This window comes from Parus major, chromosome 5 (assembly GCF_001522545.3).
Source record: "Parus major isolate Abel chromosome 5, Parus_major1.1, whole genome shotgun sequence".
Classification (NCBI taxonomy): Eukaryota; Metazoa; Chordata; class Aves; order Passeriformes; family Paridae; genus Parus; species Parus major.
In genome coordinates this window covers 7,558,865-7,571,379 of record NC_031774.1, presented here as the reverse complement: position 1 = coordinate 7,571,379, position 12,515 = coordinate 7,558,865, and the positions used below count along the sequence as shown (strand labels likewise).

At 43.8% G+C, this 12,515-nt stretch overlaps 1 protein-coding gene across 1 annotated transcript in view; it reads right to left on the bottom strand.

The window, feature by feature from the left end:
• Positions 1-419, bottom strand: part of LMO2 (LIM domain only 2) — a 7,428-nt gene extending 7,009 nt beyond the window's left edge. The window contains exon 1 of the mRNA XM_015630986.3: positions 211-419. Coding sequence (XP_015486472.1) covers positions 211-247 — 37 coding nt within the window. The 5' untranslated portion in view covers positions 248-419. The remainder of the gene's footprint in view (positions 1-210) is intronic.
• Between the last annotated feature and the right edge of the window lie 12,096 nt (positions 420-12,515).

Below are 12,515 nucleotides of genomic sequence, written 5' to 3'. Positions count from 1 at the left end.
CGCCCGGCGCTCAGCGGCTCCGCGCGGGCAGCTCCGCACACGCTCCGCGCCCGGGCGGCAGCGCTGCGAGCGGCGGCAGCCGCATCCCCGGGATTATTATTACTCCGTGGCTCAGCCCCGGCTCTCTGGTTTCATTTCCTTTTTCCTGATCACGATTCAAATACAATAGAAGGAAATCACACTTAAAGAGACAGCTGCCCGTTTCTTAACTGCACTCCTGGGGATTCGGCAATACAAACAGCAGCATCACGACTCGCTGGGATCCTTAAAGAGACAGAACGGGGCTCCCTAGAGCCAGGACTGGGGGCTGCCGAGGCGTTCTCACGTTATTATTCCCTTACTAACGCTGTCTCTGTGGGAAGGCAGGTGGGCGACCTGAGAATGATCCCAAGAGCTAAAAAAATAAAAGCTCCTGGTTCCGGATTGTGCCGCCTTCTCAGCCGCACAGAGGAGCGGCACTCACCATCCCTCTCCTCGCCCTCTCCCTCTCTGACACGAACATGCACATGCCCACAAGCACACATGGGTTTGTACGGCACTTGGAGAGCCGCAGGTAAAGATCCCGAGCATTATTTGTCCACCCAGAGTTCAGACTGGTCAGCTCAGTTGTGTCTCATTTATAGCCCCGAGTGAACGTTTGCGTACAGACACCCCAGATTCTTGGCAAGCTGTGTAAAAAATTTACACCCTGGCACCGTGTGATGTTAATGAGGTATGAAAGCCGGCGAGTTCTAAGTATCGATCTGTAATTAAGCCAAGAGAGGCCAAAGATGGGGAAAGTCTTGCCTGAATATGTCTATTTTACCTCCCACACTTCTTCCTCTCAGCACATCCCAAAAAGGACTGATTTACAGCGCCGGAGTGAAACTATTGCAGCAATCCAAGCCTTGCCGGGCTTTGTGGCATTAGAGACCAGCCCTTGCTGGAGGCAGAGTTCTGGATGAGATGAACTGCTTGCCCTGTTAATTCCTTTAAAAACAGTAAAGAAATATCTGCAATAAAGCCCCGGAGAGTAGTAGTAGCAGCAATATTTCGCTTCTATATTAATTCCCAGAAGAGAAATGTATTTGATGTCTATTTTTATGACTACATTCCCCTTTTTTTTCAGCTTTTTGGCAGCTGGGGATATAATATCTGCAATACATTAATGAGCCTGATCCAAAGATTAGTAATGTCAGCAGAAGGACTGTTATTTCTTTCAAGGGGCTTTGAACCAAGGTCTTGAAATACTTTAGAGCTATCACTGGTAAAGAATAAGAAAGAACACATCTTTCTTATTCTTTAAACACATTATCTCCAATGTATTTTAATTTTTATTTTAATTATTACAGCAGGACAGTCGCTCTCATGTCTGTTGAAGGAAAAGGCTCTTTTGTTAGGTTTTCGCAGACAGGACTGAATTATATGATGACTATTTAATTTCTGGCGTGTTTACCCTGTGATCAGAAAACTAAAACAAATGTAAATATTGCCAGAAGACTGAATAACTAAACTTTTGCAGGACTACACCAAAAAAAATAAAAAATGGCCAGGAACTTCGCTTGGTTGAAAAAGTAATCAGAAATTGAATTAAAGGTGGCTCAAAACCACACAGATGGACATCAAATGTGTTTTTAAAAACCCAAGACATTTTTATGAGTTTGGTTTCTCCTGTCTGAAGGTTTAATAAAATATAAACTCTTAAAATGTAAAAGGCAAAATTTCTCTGATGATTGGGGTACTCATATTCTGATAAACCCCTGATGGAATAATGTGAGCAACTCCATAATGCCAGTAAATATTCTGGTTTCAGAAGCTGTGCACACATTGCAGACTCACTGGCCTGCTGCCCCCCTTCTATTTATTTTCCCAAAATTCACAGGAAATTAATATATTTAAGACCCCTGTGCCTTTGTGTATCTAAAAGAGTTCAAAAGTTTTGGTGAGGGACAAGAGCATCAACATCGGCACATAAGGAATTACTTAACTCCTAAGCAAAATAACATCAAAATGAGGACTTGCAATACACAGTGGCCAGCGATTACTGGGAGAAAAACAATATTTAAGGTTTTGCAGTTCCTTGCTTTGCTCAGACCACCTCAGGTCTGGCAGATAATGAGATATTACTCATATTTGTAGTTGAGCATGTGCAGACCTGATGGGCGGACCAGGAACATTCTCTGCATTGCCAGATCAATCCCTTCACCTGCAGAAAGCTTTTCTGCATAAAGTTAGTGAAGCAATGTGCACTCTAGAAGCTGGAGGACAATTTGTATGTGCTTCATTTTTTCAGTCAGATCAAGAACAAACTTTCCTAGATGAAGTCAGATCTTTAAGCTCAGAACTCGTGATAGTGCTGGGATCACTCCATGGGCCTGCAAGCACCATCTGTCTCCTCATCTAAAGTAATTGTAATTAAAACTGTGAGATTATTTCTTGTCTTCTCTCAGTCCTGTGAAGGAGAGATGCCAGGCAAAGTCGTGAGCAAAGAAAAGTGATAAAAAGCTGGATTTGCAGTGAAAAGCTCATCAAGAAGGTCCTCAAAATGCTGACCAAGAGCTGCATCTTCAAATACCTCTGAGGAACAAAGACATACACCTTTTTGGGACAATTCCATTTTCATTTATTTGGTTTATATATAATAAACTCTTGCTCTGGACAGTGAAATTTGGCCTTTCCAGCTGAGCACTTTCTGTCCCACCAGAACAGATGACCAGTAATCAAGAAGGATTTCTTTTTTCTTCACCTTGAGCAAGTCCCTTAATACCTCTTTGCCTCAATTTTCCCATCTGCAAATGTTTACTTTCCTCAGCAGAATTGGCTGTTGATTTACTTTTGCCTCCCGCTGAATAACGTTCCCAAAGACAAAGCATTATTCAGCGCTGGAATTGGTGGTGCCGACATTTCCTGCCCAGGCACAAAAAGACCAGCACTATTTTTAGTGAGGGCTTTTCTTTCCATTGTTTCTTTCTCTGTGAAGCTGGATTTTCCAGTGCTCTTTAGTGTGGCTTTTTTTTTTTTTTTTCCTTTTTCTCGTGTGTGTGTGTGCGTGTGCATGTGCGTGTTCATTGATTGAAAATCCTGAGGGATGAGCTTTGGTTTCAATTAACTTTTATTAATAAAGATCACGCTACAGACTAATTATTGGAGCATGGCTGAGGTCAAATCTGCTGTTAGAGACTACATTTAGCATTGGGGGCATGGAATAATGTGCCATGAATAAGTCAGTTGGACTTTTCTAGATGTTTCTCTGTAAGAATTTGATGTAAAACTGCATAATTTCTATGAGTGGTGTAATCTAAAGAAATAGCTGAATGTGTCTGTTTCCAAAGAAACATCCTCTCTTGCACTCAGTGAGTATTTTCAGCTTGGTTTTGGAAGCCCAAAATACCATCATCAGCACTCAGCCTCAGGTTGTTCCTACCTTCATTCCCTTGGTATATCCCAGCTTTAACCCCCCTATAGCTTATGGATACTATGGATATTGAGCTATTTCAGCTCACCCTCATTTAGGGAAGTCTGTGTTCAGTAAGATTAACTTTGCTGCCCTCAATAGCCAGTAATGCTGGTTGCCTAAAAATGCAGTTTATGAAGATTGAAGTCTCTGCATAGATGGAAGAATTAAATCTCGGTGATGGTGGCCTAGATTTTCTGTTAATTCTTTCTGTGGGAGAGAAAAGTCAGGACCATAACTAAAGGTGAACAATTAACACAAAAAAATGGCATAAAGGAATCAGGATTTCTGTAATTTAGGCTATCTTCTGCTGCTGAGCCACCATTTGGTGTTAGAATCACTACTCCACTCCAATCCACGTATTTGCAAGAATCCTCTTTCTCACCACACACTAGACTGAAGCCTTGACCTGCCAGCCCCTGGGATGAGGCTCTGAAGTAATGTAAATTTTGGCTTGGTTTGAGTTTTTTGAACCCAAATTTCACACCACAGAACAAGAACCTTGATCTCCCTTGAAGAACATTTGAAGAGTATTTGAGAGTATTTGAAGAACATTTGAGGAGGAATTTGGAGGCTGGAACTGGGGGATCTCTAAGGTCCCTTCCAAGCCAAACCATTCTGTGATTCCATGATTCTATACAAACCAACTGCTGCCAAGGAGATGGGACGGGAGAACCAATGCTGTATCAATAGTTACTCATATCAGCACAGTGTCATATCAATGGCATGAAAGATACCACATAATTTAAAGACAAAAAAAAAGAAATTGCATTTATTCTCTTTTCATGAAGCTGGAAATTCTGTTTCAACCAGTAAGTTCTGGTCTGGTCTGTGTGCTCTCCACAAGTGCTGTTTCGATTTTTTGGTATTCTTTTTTTTTCCTATCAAACCCTCCTCTTCATTCTCCTAATTAGCACATTTTCTAACCTCCCCAAGGACAGAGGTGAATAGAAAGGATAAGGAGTTGTCACTGAGTGATGGCCACATGCACTGACTGAACACACTTTGAAGGCTTTTGGTGAAGTGTGACTCAGAGAACTTACAGACTTCTGACCAAGGACACACTTCTCTTTTTGGGGCTTAACCCTTCCTTTGAACTGGAAGAAAACAAACCAGAACAATAAAAACCACACTCAGGGTGAGGTTTGCCCTGAACTGTGAGGTCCAGACGTTAGATAAGGATCCTGGTGCATAAAGAGGTCTGGGCAGTTACAAAGTTTTGTTTTGTTTTACCTTATTTTCTCCCACAAGCAGCAAAGATGAGAGAAAAAAAAAAAAACAAACACCCAGCCCAGCAACTGTGGTTATAGCCCAGAGAAATCTTCAGCTACAGATCATATCAGGGATGATGAAAAGTTAGTTACAGGCAGTCAGATGAAGGGATATTTCACTGCAAAAACGTGAAAGGTTCCCCTTCCCCATTTCCTCCCTCTTCTTTTATTGATTTCTCTTGCTGCCTTGTACGCAAGCCAGATCCAATTACTGTGTCATGGTTTTCATAAGGTTACTGCTCTACAGTACAGTTCTTTCAAGTAATTCCCTTTTTCCATGGTAAATACTCTCTCCTATGCTGATGCATGGGAATGACTGCTGTAGGGCACTGGGGAGAGTTTTGACTTTGGCATTAAACATCTCATCCCAACCCATTCATGTCAAGGGAGAGACACATCTGAACCAAAATGTGCTTTGAGCTGGACCCACAAATACTTCCAGTTTAGAAAATAAATGGTGACGTGGGAATGCAATTCCCTCAAGGAAAATTTCAGAGGGAATCATAGAAAACTGGAGGCTGTAGCTCAGGCTCTCCTGTGTATATCTACATGCATATATTTATATATTTTTGTTGTTGGATTTTTATTACATATTTCTATGTAGTATATATATAATTATGTATTTGTGAAAACAGAGACACTTGCAGACTTGCAGGTCTTCATCTTGTGCTCCTTTCCAAGCTGTCTCCCAATAAAATCAGTTTTTCCAGATTACAGACTCTAGTTAACAAACTCCTTCATGTTACCACCTGGAAGAGTCACCAGGTAGATTCAATAACCTTGGCACTAACCAGCAATATCACCAGGAAATCTGACATCATTCCTGGAACCCATCAGTCCTCTTGTTCCTCCATGGAATGTTGTTATTTCTGCTCTTAATTCCTTCTAGGGTTCAACATGCAATGAAGCAATATTCCCTAATTAAGTGTATTACGAGGTGGATTTAATGAGGAAGTCTGATGTCACCTAGTTCACATGGACCAGGGAAACAGCAAGAACTCCTGCTGAGTGGCTGCCCCATCCCATTGCACAGGCAAATCCCCAAGAATAGATGGCCTTGGGACTGTACAATCATAGAATCATGGAGTGGTTTGGCTTGAAAGGGACCTTGAAGGACCCTCTTGTTCCAACCCCCCTGCCGTGCACAATAAGGTGCTGACACTTCATGTGCAAGCACCATGGACCTTTGGAGAAAAACCAGCCAGAAGAAAAACAAACAGCTCGATTCACTATTGTTCCACCAGCTCCAATTAAAGCTGCAGCACAGAGGAGCCACGCTCACCTCAGCTTGCAATATCAGCGCTTGCTTTCCCACATTCCCTATGGAAATTCATCCGACACATTTCATGCCCTGAGTCTGTCCAAGTTTCATCTGCAGACCTGTATGCTGGACCACTTCACATCCCCTAATTCCCTTTCCTCCACTGGCCTACCTTCTGCTGATGAAATTTCATCACTTGGGAATGCCTGATGCATCTTTTAAATTCCTTCTAATTTTCCCCTACCGAACAAGGCTCTGTCCCAAGCATACCAGCCACCTAATTACTAACCTTGACCTTGGAGAAAAAAAAAAAAAAAAAAAGCAGCAAAGTGCATTTAATAACAACCCCAGTGAGCTGAGGCAGCTTTACAATTATGCTGCATAATGTAGTCATGAGGAGAGGGTTACCAGGGAGATAATGGTAAACATCAGCCTTAATTCTGTCTGAAAAATAATTGGAGTGGTCTCCCTTTGTGACTGGGGGAGAGGAGAAAATTGGGTGGGTAAATTTCCAGTTACTGCAGATATTAGTGGAACATGCTGCACTCCACCACTGAGGGAATTATTATCTGCCTCTGGATGCCACGAGTATGAGTTGTCTGGCTCCCTCCCCGCACACGCAAGTCTGTGGAGAAGTGTCATTTCAGAGAGAAAAGAGCATTGGTTCCAGCACAACTGGGGTCTCTCCACGCTGTTCCTGCATCACTCTTTACAGTGATCCTATCAAAATCATGAAGTATTCATCATTCCTGACACATTTTTTAAATAGACAGTCTCAGTGAAATCCTCTTGCTGCAGTTTTCATGCCTCTTCTCTCTGCACCAGTCACCTCTGGAGCCTCTGGCTCGCCTCTGGAGCACCTGCACAGCTGCCAGCAGTGCCATGTCCCTGCTTTGGCAGGATGTGGGGAGGGCAGGTGGGTGCCAAAGCAGGAGAGCTGGGATGCTGAGAGGTTTGCTTGCAGAGCATCCTGTCCTGTCCCACCCCATCTGGTTACCACTATCTACCCACTGATGAGTTTTCTTCTCCCCTGTATGAACCAGGTGCCACTGGGCCACTCTCAGGTGGAGATAAGCCCAGAAGAAGAAAAAGATCCACTTTGGAGTGAATCCTTCCCTGGAGCTCTCCTTTCTGGTTTCTAAGACCCTTTGGGGACCTTTTCACTGATGTAACCACCCAGAAGTTTCAGCTTCTCTTCCTGGTCATCAGCAGTAACAACAAAACCTTGGGAAGCATGAACATGCTTTCCTGCATTTTCTGTCCCAGCCAGAGCCTGCACCTGAGGCCAGGTGCCTCTTACCCTGCCTGTGCTACAGCTCTCTCCCAGATATTTTAGGCAGCAAGTCCCTCAGCCTTTATTTATATTTAGAGCAGGCATTTAATTCCAAAACCACAGGCACTGAGCGCTCTCAGATTAATCTGTGGTTTCAATTCCCCTTTGACTGAGCTGGAGAGTCACCTAAGCACAGTGACAGGTAGGAGCAGCAGGTCCTATCACACATTCCCTATCAGCCAGCCTTCCAGCGATGTCCAAAGGTGGAATTATTCAGCATCCCCTATTAATATTTAAGCCAAGGCAGTGTTACACAGCCACCTGTGTTTTCCAGCATGAAGTTTCTGTCAGCTCTGGTGCTGCTTTGCAGTGGATTTGGAGAAGCAGGGGCTGGGACAAGAGGTCCTGGCTGCTGGATCCCAGCAGTGCAGCAGGCAGCACTGGCAGTTCTGGCGGCTGTGGGGTATGGGGCAAGGGGTATGGGAGGATCAGTGGGAAACCCATGGTGGGCAAATGGTTTCCAGTGCTTGTGGCTCTCACACCTGCCATCTTCTCTGCTGTGTTAGGGCGTGGAAAGAGATGGCCTTTAATGTCCCTCCCAAGCCAAACTCTTCCCTGATTTTCTGGAGCTCAAGGACACAGACAGCTTGTTTTGGCAGGCCAACCACTCCTGACTGCACTCGAGCAATGTGTTCCCTGCTGGAGCTTTCCAGCACCACAGCCAAGCTCAGTTCTTCTGGCTGTGAGACCCCAGCCCCACCGGGTTTGGAGCACATCCAGCGCTACCACACTCCCCCCTCGGCTCCTCAGCAGATCTCTCTTGATGTCAAGCCACACTTGTTGGCACAAACACATCCTTTAGAGCTGCTTTCTACTACCCAATTAGAAGGCTGTCAGCAGCACGGCCATCACTCCTCCTGCAGCTTCTGACAAGCCTGAACACTACTATGCTGCTGCCGAAGATTAAAGGAGTCTGTCCTTTGTGTTACCCGGAGGCTGTGTGCCGGCCAGAAACTAATTCCCCTTGCCAATGGATGTGCATGTGGAACAGCTAATGGGCTCTGCAAGCCTGTCTCCCCTTCCTTGTGAACAGGAACACACACACTAAAGAACTGAGTTGTTTAAAACACGTTTCTTCCACCAAGCTGAGAGAGAGTTGCCATTCCTGGGAGCTGGAGACTCGTGAGAGTGGAGGTGTTTTCAGTAGTTACAACAGTTCAGGAATTCTCAATTCTTTTTAATGATTCATTTAGCGGCTCCACACATCCTCTGAAATTGAGGAATGAGTGGGTGATGCTCTCACCTCCAGACTGCTGGCTCAGAGCTGCTCTGAGCTCTTTGGTGTGAAATGGGTTGAGTGACAATCCCGTACATTAACTTTACCACCCAACATAAAGATAACTGGGCAGTACAAAAGAAATGTTGCTTTAATCTCCTGCAGCAGCACAGAGGAGCTCGTATTTGTCAGCTGCTGGCAGCAGGAGTGATGGTCTGATGGGGAACCTGGCCTCAACAGCATCCCAGGCTGCATCTGAGGCTTCACTTGGCCCATTAACTTCCAAATTCTGGCTGCATTACCTGACTGATGGAATATGTAGAGCTGAAATACAACTAAAATAATTAATCACCCCTAAATCCCATCAAACTCCCCAAGAAGTGGAACAAGGATATAGAGAGTGCTCAAAGACCACAAATTCATTTAGCATCATATAAAGTCCACCTACTTGCACTGGTGTAAATCTGGTGTAATTCCACTGAAGTATAATAAGGTCAGTGGGGTTGACTAGCATTAAACTGGCATCGTTGAAAATAATTTTTTAGCTATAAAGAATGAAAGATAAATGTTCTTTGAATTCCTGACCCCACTGTGAAAATGAAATACAAGATGTGGGAACTCTTTGAAACTGATAGAAATGTCTCCGTCTCAGATCTCCCTCCGTTAATCAAAACAAGGCACTGTAATCAGCCCCGATTCTGGGTCTATCTGTAAGGAACAAAGTCAGCTCAGAGAATTAAATCATTTAACACATTATTTCCTTCCTCATTTCAGCGCCGATTGAGCTTCTTGCACAATTTCTGCCCTTCCTGCCCCTGCAGCTGGGTTATGCTGCAGCTGCAGGGCTGCTGCAGGGCAGGACAGTCCCCAACATCGCTGTTGACTGGAGGGATTTCTGCTTTGGAAACTTCTCCTTCAGGCTCAGAAATGTCTTCTTGGCCTTCCTGAGGTCTGATTTCCTATTTCCTTTACTACCTGCTGAGTAGGAAACTTGGAACAGACCTAAATGGGGAATATTTGCCTGTGCTGTTACACGGCCCCAGCAAAATCCTGACTGTACAGTCACATCTCAGATCTTGGAATAATTTAGGTTGGAAAAACCTCTAAGACCTTTCCCCAGCACTGCCAAGGCCACCACTAAACCGTGTCTCCAAGTGCCACATCTACATGGCTTTTAAATCCCTCCAGGTATGGAAATTCCAGCTCTGCCCTGGGCAGCCTGTTCTGGAGCATCTTCTTGAGGAGTTTCGTGCTGCCTTCTTTGGGTGAAACAAAATTCAGCGGTGCTCCACACAGCAGAGTACTGCAGAAATGACAGGCTTTAAGCTTACTCTAAGCTTATGTTTGGGGAAAGGCTGAATTATGACCTTTTTTTTTAAAGATAGCACAAGTAGAATCACCAGACTCCTAGAATAATGTTATCTACACTGAATTGATAAATCTTGCTTAGGGATTTTTTAGATTTTAGATTTGCAGTTTCAATTGATGAAGATTTTTATCAATTGTTCAGAGAATATTCTAAAGATATTTTTGTTGTTTTATGTAATGTGAGATGTAATTAATAATTGCATAACCAGTAGCCTGGGCAGAGGAAAAAATATTTTCCAGGTGGGATTGGTGCCCTAATATTGCACTGACAATATGAACAATAGGATGGTTTGCAATCTCAGCAATATTTCCTGTGTTTTCTTCCCACTACCCTGTGGCTCTTACAGAATGAATGGCCATTCTTGTAGAATTAATGTTTATTTATGTCATTATTTATCGGTGGAAAAGATATAACTTCAGTTTGAAAGGAGGGACTGGCTTCTGGAGGGGAGTGTCCACTGAGATCCTACATTCTGCACTATTGCTTTTCTTCAACCTGCTGGAAGTTTTTATCAGGCTTTGCCCACTAATTGATTTTTTTCCCTGTTTCATAACTTTCTGTGTTTTTGGGAACTCACCAAAACAATGAGCCAGAAAAAAATCACCCATCTCAGGAAATCTTGGGTGGTTGGACTTGACAATCCTAAAGGTCTTTTCCATGATTCCATGATTTTTATGATTCTGAAAGCACCTACTGTAGCTTTCTAACTATTTCTGTTTCCAATAGACTTCCTGTTAGCTGTGCCTACAGGAAACAAGTGCCCAATAAATAGGCACTGGCTCTTAATTAAAGCACTTTGCATTCCATGGCTAGGAACAAGCGATGATGTTCAATTGACAACTCAGTTCCTCCCCGGTGTCATTTGGGGAACGTGTCAAGGAGAAAAACTGTCAGGGAGGGAAATAATAATAATAAAAGATGGGTGCTGGGCTGGTGGGGTTTCCTGCAGAGCTGACTGTGCACAGATGGCTTCCTGTGATAGCTCCTCCCGGCCACCACGGCCCGCTGGGTCCCCCTGGCACATGAAGCTCAGGAGGCTTCCTGGATTCTTCTCTTCTGGAGACGAGAAGGTTCTGGGGAGACCTTAGAGCCCTTTCCAGTGCCTAAGAGGGCTCCTAGAGTGCTGGACAAGGGGGAATGACTTCACACTGACAGAGGACAGGGTTAGGTGGAATATTGGGCAGAAATCCTTCCCTCTGAGGGTGCTGAGGCCCTGGCACAGGTTGCCCAGGGAAGCTGTGGATGCCAAGCAGGTGGGCTCAGAAACAAAAATTCTGGATGCTTAGATGGCTCATAAGTCCATATCTTACAAGCCTTTCCTTTTTAAAGGATTCATGGGCTTACAGATTTACACCAATATTGGAGATAAAGAAGTATGTCTGATGGTTTCCTGCCCGAATCAGCAGCATCAGCAGTCAGCTTATCTCAAGATGTTCATAGAATCCTGGAATGCTTTGGGTTGGAAAAGACCTTCAAGTCTACCTCATCCCAACCCGCTGCCATGGGCAGGGACACCTTCCATACTCTGGTTGCTCCAGTTGCTGGTGAACATCAGGCAGGATCACTATTTACAATACTATTTCAGCTTTAATAAGTTTGGGGGGTTATGAAACTGCTCCCTAGGTCAGTGTGGGCAAAATTTAGTGCCTAGGCTGGAAAAGTTTCATTGGTCTCTCAGTTACTCCTCTGGTAACTTGGCCATAGAATTTATACTGATATTCCTTCAGCAAGTACATGCACCATTAACTTTAGGATAAACATGGTGGTGTGTAATGAAAATACTGAAAAGCTTGAAAACTAATCTAAAACCAGTAACTCAACCTTGATTTTCATGGGGGAGGAAAAAAAACTCAGTCTTGCTGGATAGGGCTTTGGCAAGGAATATTTAATTCTTCATGAAAGCCTGATTTTTCTTCATTCTAATGCTTTATTTTCTGTGAGTATGACTGATTGTATGACTGATTGAGAGATGGAGAGACAGACACACTTCTACCAGGGACAACCTCTCCCAATCTCCTTGGCCAATGTTTACCTCAATCACCTCTTGCCTGTACTGGCTCAACTCTTTCCCAACTTACCAAAAACCTGGGGCAGCTGGAATTTCCAGCAGATAGCACCAAGAACACATTTATAATAAATCGTATCACTAATTTTTTCACTTCCTTTCCCTGAAATTTTTAGTTTTCTAACAAGCTGCTCATTTGCCTTTAATTACACAGACAAACCTCCAACATCCACACTGGGCTCTTTTACAACCACAATATTTATTGCTAACTGACCCATGGAACCTATTCAGCATATAACCCTCTTTTTTTTCTTTTTGACCACAATCCATTTCCCCCATGTACATGTTTCCCTGGCTCCCTGTATCTCATCCCATCCCATTAGCTCTCCGTGCTGAATAGCCTGTTCCAGGACATCAAACTTTAATTTAAACAGAAGATGATCAATAAGCTTAGCAAATTGCCTATGGCAACATCAGCAGTTTGAATCAAAGGGTTTTATAGGTAATTTAAAGGGCATCCTCACTCACCCCCACCATGTGGTAGGTACCTATTGCTTGCTTTGCCAAGAACAGTTCAGTTGGCTGAACACAAAGAAGAAGAGCTTCTCCTCAACAGCTGAGCTGGGA